This window comes from Zalophus californianus, chromosome 14 (assembly GCF_009762305.2).
Source record: "Zalophus californianus isolate mZalCal1 chromosome 14, mZalCal1.pri.v2, whole genome shotgun sequence".
Lineage (NCBI taxonomy): Eukaryota > Metazoa > Chordata > Mammalia > Carnivora > Otariidae > Zalophus > Zalophus californianus.
Window position 1 is genome coordinate 6,941,256 of NC_045608.1, and position 25,622 is coordinate 6,966,877.

The 25,622-nt window shown below is 41.9% G+C and overlaps 1 protein-coding gene across 4 annotated transcripts; it reads right to left on the reverse strand.

Annotated features, from left to right (window-relative positions):
- Positions 1-147: 147 nt before the first annotated feature.
- On the reverse strand, positions 148-13,986 carry DENR (density regulated re-initiation and release factor). Of its 4 annotated transcripts, none has more exons than XM_027577040.2 (9): positions 13,776-13,986; positions 13,088-13,111; positions 12,876-12,990; positions 8,344-8,363; positions 7,342-7,426; positions 5,305-5,388; positions 2,795-2,911; positions 1,545-1,684; positions 148-1,439 (listed from the first exon to the last, which is right to left on the reverse strand). In XM_027577040.2, the coding sequence occupies exons 3-9, from the start codon at positions 12,979-12,981 to the stop codon at positions 1,395-1,397; spliced, it is 597 nt and encodes a 198-aa protein (XP_027432841.1). In that variant the 5' UTR covers positions 12,982-12,990; positions 13,088-13,111; positions 13,776-13,986; the 3' UTR covers positions 148-1,394. The 4 variants fall into 4 exon arrangements, with proteins under 4 accessions (XP_027432841.1, XP_027432843.1, XP_027432842.1 ...); XM_027577042.2 differs by having other exon boundaries at positions 13,820-13,936; XM_027577041.2 differs by lacking the exon at positions 13,088-13,111.
- Positions 13,987-25,622: the final 11,636 nt, after the last annotated feature.

The window sequence follows — 25,622 nt, forward strand, 5'->3', positions numbered from 1 at the left end:
GTTGATACAGGCACAGACATCTTCCAGCACCAACAGAATACATACACAACACATACCAAATGGTCTTGATGGATAAATTTGCTTCATCAGATACTCCTATTTAGTAAAATTCAGTTAATGCAGAATTTTGTTTTCTTAATTTGCATCTTTATTACATTTTTTCTAAGATTTTAATTATTTAAAAAACCACGCATTCAAGGTTGTAATTTGCATGGCAATAAACAATGGGTTCTAAATTTCTTAAAGGTGTCTATAGCGATTTAAAATAACAGGAGTCTTCTTTTCAATTTGTAGAGCCTGACTTAAGACCTTTATAAAAACAAAGTTTAAATTCATTCAGTGCATTCATCAAAATTCACTGTCACTGTTTCTCTTCTGAGAAAGACTCATTTCAATTGCTATTTCCCAGACCATATTTATAGTGAGTATCGGTGTATATTCTTTTCAATTGGCTAGCAGAATGCTAGAACAAGAACTCAGCAGCATCCCTGAATGGCCTTCCACTCAAAACAAAGGTGGTGATAACGTATAAAATGAATTTGGGGTCTGCTCCCCACTTAAAATCACCAAACAGGTTTCCAAAATATTTTTGGAAAATATTTAAAAATATATGCATAATATTCTACCATATGGTGCACCATCATTCTTTAACCATTTCCCAATCGTTCATTTATCAGTTGTAATTTTTTTGCATTTATGAGTAACATTGTGATGAGCATCCTCACCCACAGTTTTAAGCAAGAATGATTCTATCTTTAGGATAGTGTCAATTAAGTGGCTTACTGGGTCAGACTGCAGATGGTTTTAAGGCTTTAATATACTTTACCAAATAATCTCCAGAAGAGTGTGAACAACTCCTACCAACATTAAGTTAATGTGACCACAAAGTGGACTTGGTTGGTAACAATGAAGCAAATTCAACCACAAATCTATCAGATGCCCAAGCATCTCAAAAGTATCACACCAAAGAAGCAAGGAGACAGTTATTAATGGTGATGAAGCCAAAATTCAAATTCTTTAAAATATTACTCAGCCTTAAATCATGATTTCATTAAATCATGATTTTTAATAAACAAAAAAGCTTTGCACAAAAAATCTAGTGTTTTTCCAAAAATAAAAAGTTAATAAGAGAAAGAGAAAAGTCAGTACCAAATGACCAAAAATTTTTATTTGACTAAATTCTATTTCATGCATAAGCATGACAGTCTCCCCTGTTTATTAGACTTTGGCAATAAAAAAAACAAGCAGCCTTATACAGAACAGTGAAAATGCCAAGGGTGAGGGTAATCTACAGTTTTACTGTAGGATAAATATATATATTTTTAAAAGGCCTCTCTCCCTTTGGCCATATCAACTCTCAGTTCAGATCATTAAATAGAGACAAATTTTCAAAATCACTTCTTTACTTCTCCAAGATCTTCAATGCTATCATCATCCACCTATAAAACAAATAATTACATCTCATGAATTGTGGTATCAGGTAACATGGAAGCAACTTGCTTTAAAAACTTATATCCACAGGTGCACATGTTCTACCTACTCACCTCTGGCCATTTTTCCTGAATGACATCAATTATGTCATCTGTAAAGTCTCCCTGAATGATGATTTCATCCTCTCCTGTTACTGAGGCACCACAGGAGAATTTCTGAGCAAAAAATCTTTGTGCTTCTTTAAGATCAATTTCTGTTATTTAAAAAAGAGAAAGAGCAAGACTATAATTGGAATTGTGTATCAAAGATATTTTTCCATTTTGAAATTTAATCTGTATCTTAATTTCATAAAACAGATTACCTTAATGGGTTTTTTATTCCTTTCATGATAATTACAAACTACCACAGGCAGTGGTCTTAACCATTCAACTTATATTTTCAAGGTCAAATAAAGCTTCAGTACATAAAAATAGCATTATTTGGGGGGATGGGGTAACCGGGTTAATGGGCATTAAGGAGGGTACATTATGTAATGAGCACTGGGTGTTATATGCAACTGCTTAATCACTGAACTCTACCTCTGAAACTAATAATACACTATATGTTGATTAATTGAATTTAAGTAAAAATTTAAATAAATTTTAAAAAGATGCATCCTATCACACACACACAAAGCATTATTCATACTATTCATAACTCATATGGTTAAGACCAAAATAAATCCAGGAACACATTAATTCCAAGCATTACATATACATTTCCAAGTACAATGAAGTTCTTTCATTTATCCTTTTTTACAAGAGGAATAGTTACAGAAGGGAAACAAACCTACTTTCTAATGACTGTTTTTCAACTGTCTTGTCACAGGAAGGGACCTTGGTTTACAATTTCACTGTTCATTCAAGGCCTCCAGAAGGAGCTCTGAAGCAGGACATTCTGCTGATACCCACATTCCCTCACCCTCTACTACTGTTCCCAGAGGGCACAAGCCATTGTGCAGCCTTTTGCCATCTAGCCCGCAGGGACAGAGGAGCAGTACCGATTGGCTTCAAAGGGAATCCTACCTAGCCCTCCTCATTCCACATAAAATGTGCCCAAGCAGGTATTCTGAAAAGGAAAAAGTTAAACTAGTTCCCTTTGCAAAACATTTTTCAATTTCTTCAAAATCTGATTTCGAAGCTATAGTTAGACATGCAAAATCTCATTTTGTATCGTCTTAGCAAAAAATAGACCTATGAAATTTTCATGATGCCAGATTAAAAAAGAGACAGAAAGAGCAAGACACAGAAAGGAGGGAGAGGGGCAGAGAGCAACAGAGAGAATACAATTCACACATTTTAAACATACTTAAACTTGAACTCACCGAAAGTTGCAAGGCCACATACTCTTGTTACATATTTCTTCTTTGCTCTAGGAATTTTGGCTATTGTAACTTTTTGTGGTACAGTCTTCTTTTTTTGCTTTATTTGACCCCTTCCACCTTTATTTATGTAAAAAAAAAAAAAAAAAGAGCTCCGCATTGTTTTGTGTTTAACATAAATACCGTCTTTCAGCTTATTAATTTTCAAAAGGTACCAAATATTAATTTCTAAAGTTTCTTCTTCTAACACAAACCTAATAAACACATGCATGAGTATTCATTCAATAAATATTTATTAAGTACTATGTCCAAGCACTGCACTAAGGGTTGAGGACAAAAAGATGAACAGAAGAAAACATAGTCCCTGCCCTCCAGGGACTCACAGTCAAGTGAAGGAGACAAAAAAAAGTTTAATAATTACTGCAACTGATATATACTGTAACAGGAACCATGAATACTGCACCACCATAGCTTTGCAGAGGAATGGCTTACTCAGCTTCTGGAGGACAGAAAAGGTTTCCCAGAAGAAATGGCATCTAAGTTCTTGTAGAAGGAACTGTCCAGATGAAAGCAGAAGAGCTGGAGAGATATGGTAAGAAAAGATATCCCAGGAGAAGGGAACAAGTACAAAGATAAGAGAAGGCATTATACTTGAGAACTACAATTGTCTCGATGAAGGATGCTTATGGATATGTAGGAGATAAAGCCAAAAGAGCAAACGATTAAAGGACCAGCACATCAAGCTCTGTTATTTGATTTTATATTGAGGCCGAAGAAAAGCCACTGAATGAATACAGGAGTGAAAAAAAACAGATTTAGGTTTTAGGAGATCACTCTATACCATGAAGGGTGAGCCTTTGAGGAATAAGGCCGACAGAGAGCTACTGGAGGCTCCTACATTAGTTTAGGTGGAAATTAATCAAAATCTAACAAAGCAGTGGTAACAGTAATGGTGATTAGGCACAGGGTAGAGTAAGGAGGAGAAATAACAGATTTACAACTGATTAAACGGAATTAAAAATAATTAGTACTAAATAAATTAAGGAAGATGACTATTTAAAAATACTGATTAAAAGGAGCAAAGAAGGGACGCCTAGGTGGCTCAGTCAGTTAAGCAGCTGCCTTCCACTCAGGTCATGATCCCAGGGTCTGGGATCAAGCCCTGCAGTCAGGCTCCTTGCTCAGCAGGGAGCCTGCTTCTCCCTCTGCCTGCCACTCCCTCTGCTTGTGATCTCTCTCTCTCCTCTCTCTCTGACAAATAAATAAATAAAATCTTAAAAAGGGGGGTAGGGGAGCAAAGAAAGAGAACCCAAGATGAATGTCAGGTTCTGGCTCAGATGAATGGATAAAGTATGCTGTCATTAACCAAAAGATACAGATTTGGGACTTAGTAAGTTTGGTTTTCTTGGAAATACTGCATTTGAAGTGCCTGTGGGACCGTGCACATTGCCAGTCTAGAGACACGGGCCAGGACCAGAGGTACAGATTCAGGAATTTCAAATGTAGAGTGGTGTTAGAAGTTAGGGATGTGAAAGAATCATTCAGGGAGAAAACTGCAGAATGAGGAGGTAAGATGGCCGAGCATAGGATCCTGGGAAATAACAACTTTTTAGGGACAGAAAGGAGAAGAGAAGTCTGCACAGAAGACCGAAGAGGATTGACAGGGAGGATGAACAAAGAAGGCTGTCGCAAAAACCAAGTATGATCAAAAACAAATGATGTAATATATGGTGATTAACATAACAATAAAAAAATTAAAAAAAAAAACAAGGAAGTATGGCATTTCAAAAAAGGGCGTGCTCAAATGCTCTTATTGCTTAGCCATTACTGAGCCACTGATGACCCCTATTAGAGGAATTTCAGTGGTGTGACAGTCAGCTTAAGGACAGAATGAAGCATGAGCAATGAAGGACAGAAGAGCAAGAACAGTGAGTCTAATCTTACTACAAGTCTGGCTAAGAAGGGCAGGGCAAGGGATAAAAGCAAAGACATGGGCTCCTGGAGGAATTTTTCTTGAAAGATGCAGAGTCCTTATTTATAAGCTAATTTTAGTCATAGGGGAGAATAATTAAGGCAGAAGAAACAGGCAGGGACAGGATCCAGAGCACAGGAATTCATTTTAAGAAGGAGGTAGGCAGTTATACACAACAGCTATTGAAAAAAAAAAATTCCACTGAGCTGACAACATAATGAGAATAAAATCTTTTATCAATGTCCTCAACTCTATTTTAATAAGGTAAAGTTTTCAAGTCATCAACAAGCTGGTTGGTTGCTTTTTGCATATGTATACAGCAAATAAAGCATATTTTCTTAGGTCCAATTTACTGTAAAAGCCCAAATCATATGACATCCAGTCATCCTGAGTATATGATTCTGTGTCGCTCTGTAGGGTATACATATGGAACTACAGCAGCAGGGACACATTACTGGCTTTGGGACTGTGCTCATTATGTATTTCCTCTGACAGAGGGAAGGTGTCTTTATATAAATCAAGCCATGGATTTAGGCCTTACCTCTCTTCTGCTTTTTCTTCTCTTCCTCTTCCCCTGCTGTGCCTTGACCCTCACTAATTCCAGCTTCTTGTTTTGGTGAATTTTCTAGACGTTAACAATGAAATCCAAAGCATTAACATTAATCCAAAATAACCTTTAAAAAATCACCTTTGAGCAACTTCATACACAAAGAAGGCATCTTGCCAACAACAACATGCCATTTATCATGCAAATGATTATATTGCTAAATTCCTAGTCTAATTCTGGTCATTATTAAGTCCATGGTGACAGAAGACAAAACAAAGTCTTTGATATGTGAAGATTAGGATCTTTTTAGCACATGAAAGGAGAACAAAACACTCAGACTCTGCAGGCATGTTTACATCTAAACATACTAATCTAGGTAACAGGAAGTCTGGGCCTAAGAAGACTCCTTCCTCAGGTCTTATCATGTCCTAGGCAGGTCATGTCCCAGGCTGACCATGACCACGCAGACTGTAACACCCAACTTTAAGGTTCTTATCCAACCACGGATGATGACTGTGGCTACTATCCAGAAAGGCCTTCTATGAAGTTTCAGGGGTTGTGCCTCTTGGAAACAATCTGACAAAGCAGCAAATAGTGGAATAGCATCAGGTACATCTGACAGGACTGTTTCCAGCCCAGGCTTTCCCTTCTTCCTGCTACTGCCTTCATTTCCACCAATCTCGTAAGAGAAGCCACAGTTTTAACAAAATGAAGAAATCTGTTCCCTTCCGTCTTCCCTTCCACTGGCAACAGCAACTCCATTCTTCTAGTTGCCAAAACCCTAGATGCCTCCTTTTCTCACATCCCACATGCAGCACATCAGAAAGCCCTGTCAGCTCTACCTTCAAAACACATCGAGAACCTGCCTACTTTCCCCGCCTCCACTGCTACCATTCTGATCAGGTCACCATGGTCTCCTGACGCGATTACAGCCACAGCCTCTCATCTGGTCTCCCTTTACTGCCTGGGCCCCTCTTCAGTCTGTTCTTTAGCACAGTAGCCAAACAGATGTTGAAACAAAAGTCAGACCTTATTGCTCTTCTCCTCAAATCTCTCCAATAGCTCCACATCTCATTCTGAGTAAGAGCCAAGACTAGGGGCGCCTGGGTGGCTCATTCGGTTGGGCATCTGCCTTCAGCTCAGGTCATGATCCCAGGGTCCTGGGATGGAGTCTGACGTCGGGGACATCGGACTCCATCCCTGCTCAGCGGGGAGTCTGCTTCTCCCTCTGACCCCTGCCACCCCCTGCTCTCTCTCTGCAATAAATAAAAATCTTTAAAAAAAAAAAAAAAAAAGCCAAGACTAGACCTTTAAGGTATGGTCCTCCATTACTTCTCTCTGACTTCATCTCTGACCCTTCTCTCCCCCCTTCTTCAATAAGCTCCAGACACAAAGGCTTCCTTGATGTTTCCTGAATATGACAGGTAAGCTTTTACCTCAGGGCCTTTGCACTTGCCCCACACCTGGAATAGTCTCCCAGATATCCAAATGACTCACTCCCTCACTTCCTTTAGGTCTTTGTTCAAATGCAGTTTTTTCAGCAAAATCTTTCCTGCCACTACCTAAAACTTCAAATTCTCTCCCCAACAATTCTTATCTCCCTATTCCCTGCTCACGATGATTTAACATACTTATTTATTATTTTACTTAGTCTCCCATTCTAGAATATAATTTTCAAATAGATCTTTTGTTCACTGCCTTATCCTAAACATCTAAAACAAAGTGTAGCATATAGTATGCTCACAAGAAATAATTTGTTAAATGAATGAGTGAAAATACATTTGCTCCTAAACCATTACTCTTCTTATAAGAAGTTATCCTAAACTGTCTCAGATAAGACACATGAAGCAGTGTGTGGTTCTATATAAGGAATTTTAACCCAAGAATGTAAAATGGTTTTGAAGCTAATAGGTATAAATACAATTCTGTAATATCCTACTAAAGGAGCACTTTCTTATCTTTAAAATAATGCCTTATGTGCATTTGTTTCAGATATACAAGCTTTCAGATTAGAGAAAAAAATGTTCATACCTACAGTAAGTTTTGCAAACTCATTTGGAAAATTCTTCTCTAACCACTGTCGACATTTAGCAACATCAGGCATATATTCACAGTACTGGGGGAGTGGGGGGGGAGAACAAACTGCGTCACAACAGAACATTTTCAATCAACCAATACATTTTAATTAAGTCCTTCCCTATATTTGCTATATTAAGAATGATGAAACCAACTACTCCCACCCGATATCTTATCCACAGGAATTCTGTGTTTGACCAGGAAATGCCCCATAAAAAATTAGAATTTAAAAAGGATTAAGCACCTCCTCACTGTAGTAACGTATTTTTTGTTGCATCAAAGAGAAGGGCCATAAGAAAAAGGAGCAAACAAAAAAAACGAGCATGTTCATTTCTTGCTTTGGGCACACAGGTGTCTATTTTTGTGACTTGCCCACAGATGCTGACTCAGAAGCTTATTAATAGAAAATCCTCTAATTTTAATTTATGCTTTCCTCTGCTTATACATTAGATTTTTGGCTTTAAGGCTACTCTTGTTTTATTACGTAACTATTCATAAGTTCCAAGCAGAAGTCCAAACTGGATAGCCAAGTACAAAAGATGTACACATATGATACAAAGTCTAAAGAAAACAATTTGTAAGACCATAAAATAATTCCAATCCAAAGTTTCTATAAAAGTTGAAACTCTACTATCAAATGACAGAACATGAAAAATAAAAAAGTTCTCAGGCTAGTTCTAAAGTCAATGACCTCAAATGAAGAGGTTAAAAAAAGAAAAGAATTTTAGGGCGCCTGGGTGGCTCAGGCTTGGTTAAGCAACTGCCTTCGGCTCAGGTCATGATCCTGGAGTCCTGGGATCGAGTCCCACATCGGGCTCCCTGCTCAGCAGGGAGTCTGCTTCTCCCTCTGACCCTCTTCCCTCTCGTGCTGTCTATCTCTCATTCTCTCTCTCTCTCAAATAAATAAATAAAATCTTAAAAAAAAAAAAAGAAGAAAAGAATTTTAAAAGGACTTACCTCTGTTGGTAATGAACAAACTGGGGAAATGGAGAGAAAAAAGATTAGAAAATTATATATAAACACACATGGTTCATCCTTTTATTTTAAATTGGACAAAATGCTTCATTTCTACTTTTTCCTGTAATTCTGTATCACTTTTCAAATACCACCCATCATGGTTTTTTTTTTTTTGAGGTAAAAGGCACATGGTTCATATGAGATAGGCTCTTAATTTTTTTTTGTTTTGTTTTTAATCTAAAGAACACCATAACCTCAGTGGATGGAACATCAAACTATATTAGCCTGCATATCTTAAAGTTTTACCGTAACTATCTCAATGGGTCTGAAGTTAAGCTGAGAACAATTCCCAATACAACACAGCTTGAAAGGAACTGGTTATTTCCTTTGATAGTTTTACCAAAACAGCCACCAGTTTTTATTCATACTAACATATTTATAGACTTCAGTAGCACTTTTGCTACCATTTCTTTGCAATATACGTTTCCTTTTCTTTTTCATAATGTGCTTTCAGATCATGCAACTGTAAAGCTAGAGGGAACGCAGGTTCAATTTTGTCCTCGTACAGGCTCCATGGGCTAAAGAACCAAAAGAACTCAAAAGGTTTCCAGATTGTAAACAGAATTCTGTTACCAGGTCAACTATTTTGTTTTTACTTTTAAGGGAAAGAACTGAGTAGTTCAGTGTGCCCAATATCTTGAGATTTGTGAGGGAGAAGAGGGGTGGTGCACCATTACTCATCACAGCAGTTATCGTTATATGATTATGTGTCATCATCACCACCCTGTAAGTAAGAATCACCACATCTGCATTACCGTTAGGTAAAATAACCTGCAGCATCTGGTTAGTAGAACAGGATGGTCAGTTTCTGAAGCTCTTAACCACGAAATCAGATTACATGACACACAGAGATAGCGTAGCTGTGTGCCAGCCACGTGACAGTGGTTGGCCTCTTCCTCATCCCACCATCACTTTTTTATAGATGAAGCTCTAAAAAAGGTTCAATAGCTCAGCCAAGGACAAAGGTGGTAGGTATGTGGGCGCCTGGGTGGCTCAGTTGGTTGGGCGACTGCCTTCAGCTCAGGTCATGATCCTGGAGTCCTGGGATCGAGTCCCACATCGGGCTTCCTGCTCAGCGGGAGTCTGCTTCTCCCTCTGACCCTCTTCCCTCTCGTGCTCTCTCTCATTCTCTCTCTCTCAAATAAATCTTTAAAAAAAAAAAAAGGTGGTAGGTATGTGGCAGAAGAAAACTGGAATGTAGCACCTCTTTATTTCAAGTGTGGAGACCTTTCCACCAAAGCTCTCCCTGGTTAACCAGAGCTCTACAATCCTCAGTAGCTCAAGTTCAAATACAAGTAGGTACAGATATTCAGCCACACTTTCAGGATAGAATTATAGGTTAAATACCATTACAGCAAATACTAAAGCTATAAACCTTTGTACACCATTTCAAAGAATATTCAGTTCAACAAAATTCTAATGCAATGGGAACATTTGGACAATTCACTGTCACTTGCTTGTAAAGTCAATTTCCCAGGGCGCCTGGGTGGCTCAGTCAGTTAAGCATCTGCCTTTGGCTCAGGTCATGATCCCAGGGTCCTGGGATGGAGCCCCACATTGGGCTCCCTGCTCAGCAGGGAGCCTGCTTCTCCCTCTCCCTCTGCCTGCTGTTCCCCCTGCTTGTGCTCGCTCTCTCAAATAAATAAAATCTTAAAATAAAATAAAATAAAGTCAATTTCCCTTTCTGCAAACCATAGCTTTTCGACACACGGATCTAGTAGCTACCATCAAACTTCACATCACTGGGCACCTGGGTGGCTCAGTCGGTTGAGCGACTGCCTTCGGCTCGGGTCATGATGCTGGAGTCCCGGGATCAAGTCCCGCATCGGGCTCCCTGCTCGGCGGGGAGTCTGCTTCTCCCTCTGACCTGCCCCCCTTTCATGCTCTCTTTCTCATTCTCTCTCTCAAATAAATAAAATCTTTAAAAAAAAAAAAAAAAAAACCTTCACATCACTAATAGTGCAATAACCTGACATTATGTACTTGCTGATGTGATGCAACATGAAGAACAAGGCATCATCAGCCATGAAACCTTCTGCTATGGTCTGAATGTTTGTATCCCCTCAAAATTACTATGTTGAAATCCTTTTATCCAATGTCATGGTGTTAGGAGGTGGAGCCTTTGGGAGTATTATTCATTCTTCTCGGCAGCCTTCTGAAGTAGGCTCCTTAATGGATGAGGGAACTAGCCAAGGTCACACAAGTAAGTAAATGGCTGAGCCAGGATTCAAACTCAGATTGAGTCTGAAGTCACAATCAAGAAGACAAAATGTCTCCCCAGAAATGACCCCATTCTACCTACCCGTTTCTCACTCTACTCCAACCAGCACTCTGTTCCAATAAGCCCTTTCTTTTCCCTCTCTCCTGAAGACACCATATTAAATCTTACCACCATACTGTTCTTATGAATTCCTTCACCTTTCCTTACAAATTCTACCCTTTATCTAAGGCTTCTCATTTCCTTGGACATTACCCTACTTCCTCTGAACAAAGATCCCTCCTTTTCCTCAACTCCTAATTCATAGTTATAATCAGTACTATTTAATTTACCCTAAGTGCTTCTACAACTAGACCGTAAACTCCTTGAGGAAGTAACCCTGTCCCCAGCTTAGTGCCTGGAATATCAATACAAACTAGGAAGGGAAATGAAAATAAACCTTTCTCAAAAAGGTTAGGGACTGGGGCGCCTGGGTGGCTCAGTCGTCGAGTGTCTGCCTTCGGCTCAGGTCATGATCCCAGGGTCCTGGGATCAAGCCCCACATCAGGCTCCCTGCTCAGGGGGAAGCCTGCTTTTCCCTCTCCCACTCCCCCTGCTTGCGTTCCCTCTCTTGCTGTGTCTCTCTCTGTCAAATAAATAAATAAAATCTTAAAAAAAAAAAAAAAAGTTTAGGGACTGCTGGTCAACACAAATTATCACCGGGGTGGTTTGCATATTTAGTGCAGTTGTTCAAGTCACCTTAGCAGTCACATAAGCAATTTAATAAGATGGTTTTCATATGCCGTATTTCATCAATCCTAAGTTTTCTTCATTTTAATAGGGATACACCTTATAGTCACAGCATGTCAATGTGAGGTTTTTTTTCTAAGTGGAACATAAAATAGTGGCGACTCTTATAAAATATGGAGTCTTAGATTAGATAAAATAGGGTACAAAGAACAACAGCTCTTAACTACATCTGACAAAGATAAATAAACCATACTAAACTAGTATACTTATCTAATAATAAAACTTACTGTACTATGTTCTTGTGTTAGTTGCTATACCAGAAGCTTTATACAAATCACCTGACTTAGGATATAATCATCATTTTCATTGTACAGACCTTAAGAAACAGACCTTTAATCCTTAATTGAATTAGGTAACTTGCCCAAGGTCACATAACTAGTAATGCTGGAATCAGGATGCAGTCCCTGGTCTGCGACTCCAAAGGCAAACAAGATGACCAAATAAGACCAATACTGTAACAAAAATCAATCAACCCTACAAAAAGTTCCCCTGCCTTATTCTTACGGAGGTATTTTATAATAATTTTTACTCCCCAAAATATTCAATAAATGGCATGTCGACAAAATTTTTTAACTCAGTGACATCCCACTCCTTCTGTAGTACTTAAACTCCAGATGATGTCTCTATTACACTCGCAAAATGTAAATTCTCCAAACACAAGGACCTTTCCTGACTTACTCACTCACTACTCAGTCCCTAGCACCTAAAACACTGCGAGGCACAGAGTAAGTGGTCAAAAATATTTCCTGAAAAAAATCAGTACTTACTTGCCCCTTTGCTGTCCTGTACCTTCAAATTTTTCTGAAACTTTCCAAAATGCTAATAAAATTAGAGCATTTCCAATTCACAAATATTTCTGCATTGAAAATGAGGAAAAACACTCCAAGAAAAAAAAGAATCCAGATTCAATCTAATACGTGTATTATTAATCAAGCCAAGAAGACTTCCCCAAGACTGTCCTACGACCCATCGCTCCAACCTCATCATCTCCCACTCCTGATACCCTCCCTATACTATAACCACACTATACTAATCCAAAGCTGCTCATTTCTCCACAGACGTGCATCAAGTCTTTTCTTGCATAGCCATTCACTTCATCTGGGATGCCCTTCCCCACTTCCTCATCCAGTCCTTGTCATCTCTTCAGACTCAGTATCTCCCAAGAGGTCCTTCTTTAGTAGCCAGACTAGCAAGTAGCATTAGGTTGAAATAATCTATTTGCATGTCTCTATTCCAACTGGACCGGAAGCTTCTCCAGGCCAAGTAGCAAGGCAAAAGTCATACGGGTCTAGAAAATCTGTTAACCCATGCCTCCCCTGCCTTACCAACGCCCCCCCCCCCGCCCCCAATTAAGGATTTCCCAAAGACAGATGAGAAAAGGATTAATAGAATCAAATGTGATACTACTATTACAATGCATAAAAATAAAGTGAGCAAAAGCCATTTTCTGCTCTGTAACACTTGCCTCCACAGTAAAGGACTCGAAGTGGGTAGTCTGCATCTAACTTGGTATTGCCCCTCGGGTCTCCTTTGCAATCATGCCCACCGGATTCAGAAATATCAGCAGCCATCTCACAAACCTGTAAGCAAGGAAAATAACACATTTTCACTATTTTGGACCAAGACCCCAAAAAGGCAGTGTTCAGGTGTAGCCTCGCCTCCTCCCACTAGAAATACCTCAATCCTAAATTTGTTCCAATTCTGTTTTTAAGTGAAGGATAAAAGCTGCATTAGGATCCATAAAATATGAGCAATTCCGGGCGCACCATTACCAGCTCCACAGGTCTACAGGGAAGCAAGTGCCAGTAGCAAAAGGACCGTGAAGAATTGGGGCGGGGGGGGGGGGGGGGCGGAAAGAGGAAGCAATGGAATAGTAAGATGGGGAGGATGATCCGCAGTGACGGGACAAAAGGTCTGGGGGTGATCTGGAAGGGATGCAACCGCAGCAATCAAGGCCACAAAGCAGCTGGACGAAAAGAGGCTGGAAAAGCCTACGAAAAAGGGGTGGGTGACTAGAGGTGCCCAGAGTACAGGGTGTGCGGGCAGCTCAACGCCAAGAGAGGGCCACAGGAATCAGGGAAGGGGATGGGAGTGGGAGGGGGCGGGGAGACCAGAATCTGAAGAGAGAAAATAGGGACAAAAGAACCAGCAAGGGGCAGAATGTAAGAGCACTGGGGCGACAAAGGCGGCCAAGAGTTAGGGGAAGATCTGAGGCGAAGGGGCAATCCCGGGGACACCAGAGGGGCCCATGTGGGCGGGGGTGTGGAGACGCCCGGCCCGGCCCCCTTCCGCCGGGCAGCACCTCGGCTTCCCCCACGCTCTCTACGAGCTTCTCGGAAGAGGGAGAGGCACGAGGGGTCGTTACCCGGGCGGTCGCACAACCCCCGCCGCCTCCGCTCCCGCCACTACCGCCAGCTGAAGCGACACATGCAACTCCTCTTCCACGGCCAGGGCCGCCTGAAAGCCCGTCTGCCAACCGCGGTCCCGCGAGACAATAAGCCTTTATCGCGAGATTCAGGCCGCCGCTGGGCGGCTGTCGCGAGAAGCCTGGAGGTGGGGGCGAAGGGGAATTGAGGAGCATGCGCGTTTTGCTCGGGGGCGGGGCCAAACCGCCGAGCGGCTGACTTCCAGTAGGCGGTGCTCGTTACCCGCGTGAGAGAATGGGCGGTAGGCGTGCGGCGCGTGGAAGCGGGCGCGGATAGCAAAGTGGGGACGTGCGCTGAGGTCATCAATGACTCCCTATTAATGAGCTGGGGAATGTTGCCCTGCGTCTGGGGTGCATCCTGGAGTCCTGACTAACCTCCAGCCTGTTGGATAAGTCACTCCTTCGCGGGGAGATGGCAGCTGGAAAGGCGTTTGGTTTCAACACCTTTCCCTACATTGGCTGAATTATTCTTGAAAAGATAATGTCAACGCTACAGAGATTGTTCTCATCACCCATAATCTCACCACACTAACAGCTATTTTCATCACCTTCCTCGTATTTACCTATCCTTACATGTGTTGCAAATTGAAATTAATCTCTCCGGTCTCAGGCTTTCTCTCAGCAGCCAGAAGCTGGGTAGACATAACCACACGCGGGGCGTCTTAGCTTTGCTTCCATCTGGTTGTTTTCATTCGGGAAAATCCCTTCCTAACCTTGTTCCCCCTGAGTCCCATTTGTGAAATGGGAACAACACTACAGTGCTTGCAGACCTATGAGGATTAGGAAAATGATGACCAAAACGTGCTTTGTAGCTGGTGGAGGTTGCTCTTCTATATTCTGTCTTCCACCTCATTCCCCTCCTTCCCTGCCAACTTCTTTTGCCGCCGCCACCACCACCCTTAAATTTTCTGCTCACGATTTACTTTGTGTGCACAAAGCCATCTGGCATAATCTTTTCCACCAGAGACTGTGGCGTCCACTCTGACATCTTTCTTAAATAAATGAGGAGTCCCCCCACTCCCCCACAGAAGAGTCAATTCTAAGTAACCAGTCAAAGAAGATCTTGTTCCCAAACATGATTGATTCCAATAATAATAGTTTTCTGTTCCAATAATAACTTCCATTTATTGACACCCACCTGCCACTATGTACCAATAACCTTGATCATTTGGGAATATAGAGTCCAGGTGGATTCATTCCACAAAATTTTCTTGAGTTCCTATTATGCGCCAAGCACTGTGCTGGGCACAGGGGATACAATGAACAAGAGACAAAGAGCCTACTCTTGCTAAACTTAACAGTCTTAAAAGGGTTAGCTGATTTAATCCTTACAATAACCCCATGAGGTAGGTATTGTCTTCAATTTCAGTTGGTAAAATCGTAGCTCAAATGTGGAAATGAATTAAGTTGACACGTGCTTAAAATCACACAGCTAGGGGCGCCTGGGTGGCTCAGTCAGTTAAGCAGCTGCCTTCGGCTCAGGTCATAATCCCAGTGTCCTGGGATCGAGTCCTACATCGGGCTCCCTGCTCCTTGGGAGCCTGCTTCTCCCTCTCCCTCTGCCTGCCTCTCTGCCTACTTGTTCTCTCTCTGTATCTCTCTGCCAAATAAATAAATAAAACCTTTTAAAAATATATTAAAAAAGATCACACAGCTAATAGCATATTTTATTGAACTTAAGATGTATATTTTTTCACATTTTAATATCTCATACCAAGACACATCGCAATGGATGAAGTTTTAGCATTGTATCATAGTTTAATTGACAGCTTTTTTCTTTCTTTGGATTGCATAAAATAATGGCATCCCATAATCAATGGCATCTTAGATGTGATGAAATATGGCTTAGTGGCCAGTCCTGTGTAGTGGACCCAATGGCTTCAGTTCCATTCCTCACCCTTTTCCTGTTCTGCTTCTTAAAAAGGGGGTGCTGGACCCCCAGAGACTACATTCCCAGGCCTTCTTATTCCTGAGCTTCCAGCTAGGTTCAGCCAGCAGGAGGCAGCATTAGGAACAGCCACCTTCCTAACCATCCCACCCCACCCCTGTGAGCAGCATCTCTGACGTAACTGGTTCTCCCTCTGTATTGTTAGGGGATCCCAGACCCTGGGTATCTGTAACATAATCTCCTCCTGGATCTAATCTGTAGCCTGGCAGTGGTGATTGGTGGCTTCTTGCTGCTGTTAATCTCTGAATTGCCTCAATCCCGTCTGGCTAGCTTTGCAACGCTTTATTTCCCAGGTAACTAATCCCCTGAATGAACCCCCCCGCCCTGTGCCCTGCTTTAAATACTTAGATGGGGTTACTTTCTGGGCAGACTGTGCCTGACACCACTGGCATTCAAACCCAGACTTGAACTTCCTAGCACACACTACAGCCTATAAACTCTCAAATTCTAAAAGCAGGAGCAACATACTAAATAAACTTCCCGAGGTTTCTCACCAGGAAGCCACAGACTCTTTGAGGAGCAGTGGGATTATTGCAAAGAATATAGGAATCCACTTGTGCACCAAGCATTGTCAGGAAATTGACTAAACACCTTTAGGCTTAAATATTACTATTTTCTAACCTAAATCACACTTTCATTCCAGTGAAATTTCAAAGATTGAAGTCTAATTGGCCTGGATCCAGCTGCATCAAATCAATCACCGTAACTAAACAAGCCCAGAGTCAAGTGTTCACCTTTAGAGCTGGGTTTAGAGAGTGGAGACAGGGTACAGCCTAAAGGAAATATGAAGTACTGTGACCAGAAGGGGGAATGACGTTAAAGTATCAAAACAACAGGTGTCCACTGTAGTCATCCTCATACTCATGTATGCTAAAAATTATTAAGTAATCTAGTGCAGTTACATCAAGTGGGTATATAGATGAGGCAGACTTCCCTTACTAACGGAATCCCACTTCGCTTGAGAGAGCAGTGTGTCCAGCTAGAGGCTTGATTTCCAGCCTCCTTTGCAATGAAGGTAACTATATGACACAACTCTGGTCAATGAGATATGGGTAGATGGTTGGGGGGGCATCCCTTCTGTCAGGAAACATTGTGAAAGATTTTTAAATGGACAAATATATGGTGTCCTAGCACTCTTTGGTGTCATCTCCAACTTTCACTATCTTTGAGCTATTTTACAATTTTGTAAATTGTGGAAAACTGATAGGAATGCAATTGGCTCTTGTCCATAGAAATGCAAATGAATTGTGTCTGGTGGAGCTGCAATCGATTATTTCTCTGTTGACCAATTTTCCACCTGTCTGTAAATTCATTGTAGCATTCTCGATTGCCTGTGTATGTGTATATGATTGCCTATGTGCGAATGTTTTCAAGAATTCTCCTTTGAATTGGTTTCAACATCTTACTGATTTCCTTATTAATCAGTGAAATAAAATATTTGACACTTGTTTATTTTATGATAAGAGTCATGCTTTTATTCTTTTAGAAATTCATCATTCAATACTTCTCCAATAAAAACACCAGACCTCACATTAAAACAAAACAAAACAAAACAAAAACAGCACACACACACCTTTGACCTTTCTCTCTTCTTTCTGACTGCAACATGAACATAAACCATCTTGCAACCATGAGGATCTAGCCTGAGCATGAGGGTACCTATGCTAAGGATTTGGGATTGAAAATGTATAAAAAGCCTGTGTTCTTGATAGCATTCTTGAGTTACTGGATCAGTTCTTGACTGCCTCCCTTCCATGGCTCCCTATTATGAAAATTTCCTACTCTTCCGCCCCCCAATCAGTTTAAACCAGTGCAGTAGGGTTTTCTATTATACTACAGAATGCACTCCTAAATTATACTATCAAAGAGCCAGAAAAAGCAAGCAAGCAAGCAAGCAAGCAAGCAAGCTAGACATTTCCTTTTTTTTTTTAAATAGGCTTCACATGGAGCCTAATGTGGGGTTTGAACTCAAAACCCTGAGATCAAGACCTGAGCTGAGATCAAAACCTGAGCTGAGGGGCGCCTGGGTGGCTCAGTCATTGGGCGTCTGCCTTCGGCTCAGATCGTGATCCCAGGGTCCTGGGACTGAGCCCCGCATCGGGCTCCCTGCTCTGCGGGAAGCCTGCTTCTCCCACTCCCCCTGCTTGTGTTCCTTCTCTCTCTGTGTCTCTCTCTGTCAAAAAAAAAAAACAAAAAAAAACCTGAGCTGAGATCAAGAGTCAGACACTTAACCGACTGAGCCACCCAGGTGCCCCTAGATGTTTCCTTTAGCACAAGGGGGAAACCTGTGGCCAAGCAAAGCATGACTGAAAAAAGGAACAAATGGGTGAGCCCTTGCTAAAGGATGATGGGGAAATAATGTTGCAAGACCAATTATTCAGATGAAGCATGGACGAAGGGGCATTCTGACACTCACTTTCTGAGAAGTCCCCTAGCAAAGAGAATGAAAGAGTTCTCCCTGGGCTTCTTGGATTAGAAGTGACTTCTTGCCACAGGTGACACCTTATCATAAGATCATCTATTTTTTTCAAGAAGTCATGGGTTTTATTTTTCCACTGTTGAGGCAAGACGGGCCCTTAGCCAGACATTTTCTACTACCTGGTTCCTTCTGGGCATTTTCAAGATGGTCACTTGGGGGTTGATTGGATATTTGTTGATTGCCTTTCTAGCATCCACTCTCTGTAACAGGCCCATTTTAGTTTGGAAGGGTTTTTCTCTCTCCTCCCTACTATACCCATGTGGTTCAATTGGACCTTCACAGCCCCCGTCCAGAGGTGGAGCATGTGACCCAGGTCTAAGGCAATCAGCCCATGGTACCCTGTTACTAGCAGTGATTAAATAATTCAAGGGTAGAACAATCACAGTGAATTTCAGCACGTTTTTGAGGGAGCTTCTAGAAAAGTTCTCTCCTCCTCATGGGACTGAGTCTCAGAAGATGAGGGAGAGTTGCTGACAGACATCTTGCCACCATGTGGCCTGAGAATAAAGTCAGTATGAAGGAGAGCAGAGCTGAGATTGAGAATGTTGACCCCTGATTCCAGCCACATTCGAAGTCAGCTCTAACCCTGGGCCTTTAGGTTATAAAAGTCAACTAATTCCCATTTTTGCTTAAGCCAGTTTGCATCGGAGTGTCACTTTCAAATTAGTTCTGATGAACACATAGGTTTAGGGGTTTATGAAGACGGGTTCTAGCCTAATGTTTCCCAATATCTTTTCCCCCACTGTAAAACATACAATGGACATTATGCCCTTGCAGAGCACAATCTCATTAAAAAAAAAAAATCTACATTTTGAAGAAACCCCAAAATGACTGCTAAGATGTAAAACATTTAAAAATTTATAATTTTTAGGGCGCCTAGATGGCTCAGTTGGAAGAGCACGCAACTCTTGATCTTGGGGTGGTGAGTTCCAGCCCCATGTTGGGTGTAGAGATTATTTAAACAAATAAAACTTTTTAAAAAAGTAATAATTTATAAATTCCACAATTACTTACAATTCATTTGTAAGATAGGTTGCTATGAACTATGGCAGATTCAATGGATTATCACTTTTTTTTTTCCTCTTTTACTCAAGAAGGCATTTTAGAGTTCTTAGAACAGGGGCTGGCCCAAGGGTGCCTGGGTGGCTCAGTCAGTTAAGCATCCGACTTTTTGTTTCAGCTCAGGTCATGATCTCAGGGTCTTGAGATCAAGCCCCGTGTCAGGCTCCCTGCTCAGCGGTCTCAGCTTAAGACTCTCTCTCCCTCTGCCCCTCCCCCTGCTCGTCTCTCTCTAAAATAAATAAATAAATCTAAAAAAAAAAGTCTCTCTCTCAGAGAACAAAAGCAAATGTGAAAAGTGTTTATGTTTGGTAGTTCTGGGTAAATGTATGGGACTTACTTTGTACTGGACTTGCAGCTTTTGTGTAAGCTTGAAATTATTTCAAATTTAAATGTTTTTTTATTTTTATTTTTTTAAAAGATTTTATATATTTATTTGACACAGAGAGAGAGTGAGCACAAGCAGGGGGAGAGGGAGAAGCAGACTCACTGCTGAGCAGAGAGCTGGACACGGGGCTCGATCCCAGGACCCTGGGATCATGACCGGAGCCAAAGGCAGATACTTAACAACTGAGCCACCCAAGTGCCCCCTTAAATTTTTTTTTTTTTTTAATTTCATCTCTTGGCTCCTTCCCTATGCTTTCCTCACATTCCCTAAATACTTAGGTTAGTTTCTGCTAGTTTAGTGATCCCCGAAGAAAGAGAGATTATCTTTTCCAATAGTTACAGCAACTCAGGTTATTATCTGCCAGGATGCCTGAATGTTTGTGTCCTCAAAAAATTCTGTATGTTGAAATCCTAACATATGATGGTAACAGGAGGCAGGGCCTTTGGGAGGTGATTAGGTCATGATGGTGAAGCCCTTATGATGGGATTAGTGCTCTTATAAAAGAGACCCCAGAGAGTTCCCTTCCTCCTTCTGTCATGTGAGGACACAGAGGGAAGACAGCCAGCAATGAACCAGGAAGCAAACCCTCACCAGACAGTGAACCTGATGGCACCTTGACCTTGGAATTTCCAGCCTCTAGAACTGTGAGAAATAAATTTCCGTTGTTCGTAAGCCACCCAGTCTATGGTATTTTGCTACAGCAGCCCAAATGGACTAAGACACTGAATCATTAGCCTTTCAAGTCCTGTGCCCACCCCAATCACCTGTGGGGTGGGGATGAAATGATCTGATTTGCCAGGCCAGGGCACAAGCCCATTCCTCAAGCCAAAGGATGGAACCAAATCCTCCCAAACCTCAGAGCTGGTCAAACCTCAGGGATGGAGGGATCACCAAAGGAAATCAGGGTGTTAATGGCAAAGGAGGGCACATGGAAGCCGGGAAGGCAAAAACAGCATCTAAGAACCCCATCATATGAGCTCTTGGTCCCAGAAGCCCTGCTCAAAGGGAGAAAGGGCAGGGGACTGAGATAATAGGAAGGAGCAGACATGACAGAGGCTAATGGAGACCAACCTGTTCGCTTCTCCAAAAAGCAGATGTTTAATAAGGTCATTTGCTCTTCTTGCAATGCAGGACTGATGAGGGACACAACCAGTTCTGCCACAAGAGGCCCATAAATATTCAACATAGAGGAAGACTAATTTACAAAGATGATATAATTTTATCATGATGGGCAGCGCTTTAAGTTTGCAGTGAAACCTGTCTTTGCTTAGTCTAACCAAAGACCCTCCCACTCCCTCATGTAAAGGGCCCAAAGCTCCTTGATAGTCTGAGAGTCATGTTGCAATACATTTACCTATATCTCCGGCGCCTGGGTGGCTCAGTCGTTAAGCGTCTGCCTTCGGTTCGGGTCATGGTCCCAGGGTCCTGGGATCGAGCCCCACTTTGGGCTCCCTGCTCAGCCGGAGGCCAGCTTCTCCCTCTCTCACTCCCCCTGCTTGTGTTCACACTCTCACTGTGTCTCTGTCAAATAAATAAATAAAACAAAAAACATTTATCTATATCTCTCTTTTATTATAAAAATATTACTGGGGCTCCTGGGTGGCTCAGTCACCTAAGCACCTGACTCTTGATTTCAGCTCAGGTCATGATGTCAGGGTTGTGAGGATCAAGCCCAACAACAGGCTCTGAGCTGGGCGTGGAGCCTGCTGGAGATTCTCCCTCCCTCTCCCTCTGCCCCTCTCCACCCCCACCCCCTCCTCACATGTGCACACTCACTCTCTCTGTCTCTCAATTAAAAAAAAAATTAAACAAAACAGAAGTCTGTATAGTAAAAAATGAAAGTTTCCCCCTCTCCAGAGTGCTACTAACAGTTTGGTACAGGGGGCACCTGGCTGGCTCAGTGGGTAGAGCATGTGACTCTTGATCTCGGAGTTGTAAGTTTGAGTCCCACACTGGGTATAGAGATTACTTAAAAATAAAATCTTAAAAAAAAAAAAACAGTTTGGTGTATATAATGATAATAATAATAATAATAATAGAGATATTAGTTAAACCATATATAGCATCCACACTGTTATGCCCTGTTCTAAGCACTTTACCTAGATTAACTCATTTTCCCTTCATATTAGAATGATGTGGGTAACATTGTTTCCATTTCACACGAACAAACTGAGCCTTAGAGAAATGAAGTAGATTGTAAAATATCACAACCAGAAAGTGAGAGAATTAACTTTAAACCCAAGCAGTCTAACTCCAGAGTATGTATTATTCCAGGTTTTTAAATTGTATATACATATCTTTTGAGTTGTGCTTCACATAAAATTAACCATTTAAAGTGTACAATTCAGGGACACCTGGGCGGCTCAGTTGTTAAGTGTCTGCCTTCGGCTCAGGTCATGATCCCGGGGTCCTGGGATGGAGCCCCACATCGGGCTCCCTGCTCCGCGGGAAGCCTGCTTCTCCCTCCCCCACTCCCCCTGCTTGTGTTCCCGCCCTCCCTGTAGCTCTCTCTGTCAAATACATAAATAAATAAATCTTTAAATAAAATAAAATAAAGTGTACAATTCAGTGGCATTTAGTACATTGTTGTGTAAACATCACCTCTATCTTGTTCCAAAACATTTACATCACCCTCTCTGTACCCATTAAGCAGTCACTCCCCATTTTACCCCATATTCAGTCCCTGAAAAACACTAATCTACTTTTTGTCTCCATGATTTATCTAATCTGGGTGTTTCATATGAACGGAATCATACAATATGCTACTTTTTGTGTCTGGCTTGTTCCACTTGAAATGTTTTCTTTTCTTTTTTTTTTTAATGTTTTTTATTTATTTATTCATGAGAGTCAGAGAGAGAGGAGAGAGAGGCAGAGGCAGAGGGAGAAGCAGGCTCCCCACTGAGCAGGGAGCCGGACGCAGGGCTCGATCCCAGGACCCTGGGATCACGACCTGAGCCGAAGGCAGACGCTTAACCATCTGAGCCACCCAGGCGCCCCATCACTTAAAATGTCGTCAAGGCGCACATATTTTGTAGCATGAATCAGTACTTCATCCCTCTTTATGGTGGAATGATATTCCTTTGTATGCATAGACCACGATTTGTTTATCCACCCATCTGTTGATGAACGTCTGGGTTGTTTCCACCTGTGTGAGTCCCGGTTCTTCAGAGAAACAGAGCAAAGAGGATAGGTATATATTTGGAGAGAGATTTATTTTAAGGAATCGGCTTATGCAATTGTGGAGACTGGCAAGTTCAAAACCTTCAGGAGAGCCTGGCGGGCCGGAGACCCAGGGAAGAGCTGACGTTGCAGTCAAGTCTGAAGGCCATCTGCGGGCAGAATTCCTTCTTGCCTGGGGGGAGGTCAGACTTTGTTCTAGTAAAGCTTTCAGCTGATTGGATGAGGCCTACCCACATCATAGAGGGCAGTCTGCTTTAAAAGTTCACCAGTTCACCCTCACAGAACATCTTAAATATATGACCAAATATGTGGGTACAGCCAAGTTGACATATGAAAGAAATCATCACACCACCTTTTAGCTATTGTTATTAGTGCTGCTGTGAGCATTCATGAACAAATATTTGTCTGAGTCCTATTTTCAGTTCTTTGGAGTATATAGCTAAGAGTAGAATTGCTGGGTCATATGGTAGTCCTATGTTTAACTTTTTGAGGAAGGCCTAAATTGTTTTTCACAGCAGCTAAACTATTTTACATTCCTTTCAGCCATTTACGAGGGCCTGTCTATGATTTTTTAACTTCCTAAAATGGGATTATGCTACACAAGGTGCATTTTTGGTGTTTTGTTTTTGTTTGACACTTAACAACCTATCTCGGACATCTTTCTGGGTCAGTACTTATAACGCGGTCCCATTCTCTATGGATCACGGAGATGCTTAGAACAGGGCCTGGCCCAAGGGATTGTTATACAAATGAATGTTACTTTGTTGTTGCTGTTGTTGTTTTTTCAAGTAAGTTCACAGCATGGGGCGCCTGGGTGGGTCAGCGGGTTAAGCATCGGCCTTCAGCTCAGGTCTTGATCCCGGGGTCTTGGGGTCAAGCCCCCAGTTTGGCTCCCTGCTCAGCAGGGTGTCTGCTTCTCCCTCAGCCCTACCCACGCCCCCACCCCCTTACCCCCCACGCACCTTGCGCTCTTTCTAGCTCACTCTCTCAAATAAATAAATAAAATCTTTAAAAAAAAGTAAGTACACTGTACTTTATTAAACGAATAAACCATAATTTATCTTATTCCCCACTGATAAAGATTTAAGCTGCTTTCAATTTTTTTTTTTTACCTTTTATTATGAGAAATACATACGAGTAGGGAGAACAGGCAATGAATGTCCCCACAATCCAGCTATGACATTCAAAAACTCATAACCTCTCCTTTCTTATTTCTGCCCCCCCCACTGGACTCCTTTGAATCATATCCCAAATATCATATCATTTTGTCTACACGTATTTCAGTATTTCAAAGAGATTAGGAGCTATTTGTTTAAACATAACCGAAATACCATTACCATATTGACAAAATTTAGCAATCATTCCTTAATTAGCCAATCAGTGTTCCGATTTCCCCAAATGTCTCACACTTTTTAACTGTTGGAATTGAGCCAGATTACAAACAGTTGGTTAATATGTCTCTTAAAGCTCTTTGACTCTATAGTTTCTCCCTCTCTCTTCAATTTCCCTTTCACCTTATATATACACAAAAACCAGTGCCTGCAATTTTTAAGACTCATTTTGAAATGGCCAGGAAGTTCCTGTTAGAGCTTGTTTTAGATCAATGTAACCCCTCCCCCCCGTCACACAGTGAAGCAATCCACGTCCCTCTGCTTAACTGTTGGGCCCCCAGCTTTCTCCTGGGCTGCAGCCCCACAGAGCAACACGAAGAAAACATAGGGTAAATCACTCAGTCCTTAAATCTGGTCAGTTCATTCCTCCTCCCTTCCAGAGAGGACATTTTGAAATAGTTGGGTAGAGAAAGGAATTCAAGGACGCAGACACTGACACTGGAAACGTCAGGGGGTTGCCATGCGCTGGGCAGTGGGCTGTGGTTGTGGGTTGAATGGTCGCCACAACAGATATGTCTACATCCTCGCCCCTGAAAACTGAGAATATGACTTTATTTGGGAAAAGGGTTTTGCAGATGTAATTAAGTTAATTATCCTGAGATGAAATCATTTTGGATTATCTGGGCCCTAAATCCAATGACAAGTGTCCTTATAAGAGGCACGCAGAGAAGGCCATATGACCCTGGAGGCCAAGATTGGGGTGAGGAGGTCACAGGCCGAGGAGTGTGGACAGCCACCAGAAGCTGGAAGAGACAAGATGCAAGCTCTTTCCTAGAGTCCTTGGTGGGAGCGTAACCCTGCTGACACCTTCATTTCAGACTTCTGTCTCCCAAACTGTGAGAGAATACAGCTCTGCTGTTTTAAGCTCCCCCAGCTTATGATAATTTGTTAGCACAGCCCCAGGAAGCTAATACAGTCACATACTAAGGGCCCTAGCTAGGAAAGGCATTTTGGGGAAGCAGGGCCCCTGGATTTCTACCTGTGAAATAATAAGAAATATGTATATTGCTCTCTGCCCTTGGTTCCTGATACAAAGCTCCTAAATCTCTTGGAATTTCCTGAGTAATGGGAGCATCTGACACTGAGCTCCTAAATCTGTTGGAATTTCTTGGAGTGTCTTTTGTTCTAATGAGGCGATTCTTGGTGAGCTCCTAGAGGGAGGCTGGTCCCCAGAAAGACCCAGCCATGATTAAAAGCTTGCAATTTTCAACCCCAGCCCACCCCATCCTCCAGAGAGGGGAGAGGGGCTGGAAATGGAGTTAATAATCTATCCTGTCTATACGATGAGGCCTCCATAAAAATCCCAGCAGAATGGGGTTGGGGGCTTCTGGGCTGGTGAACC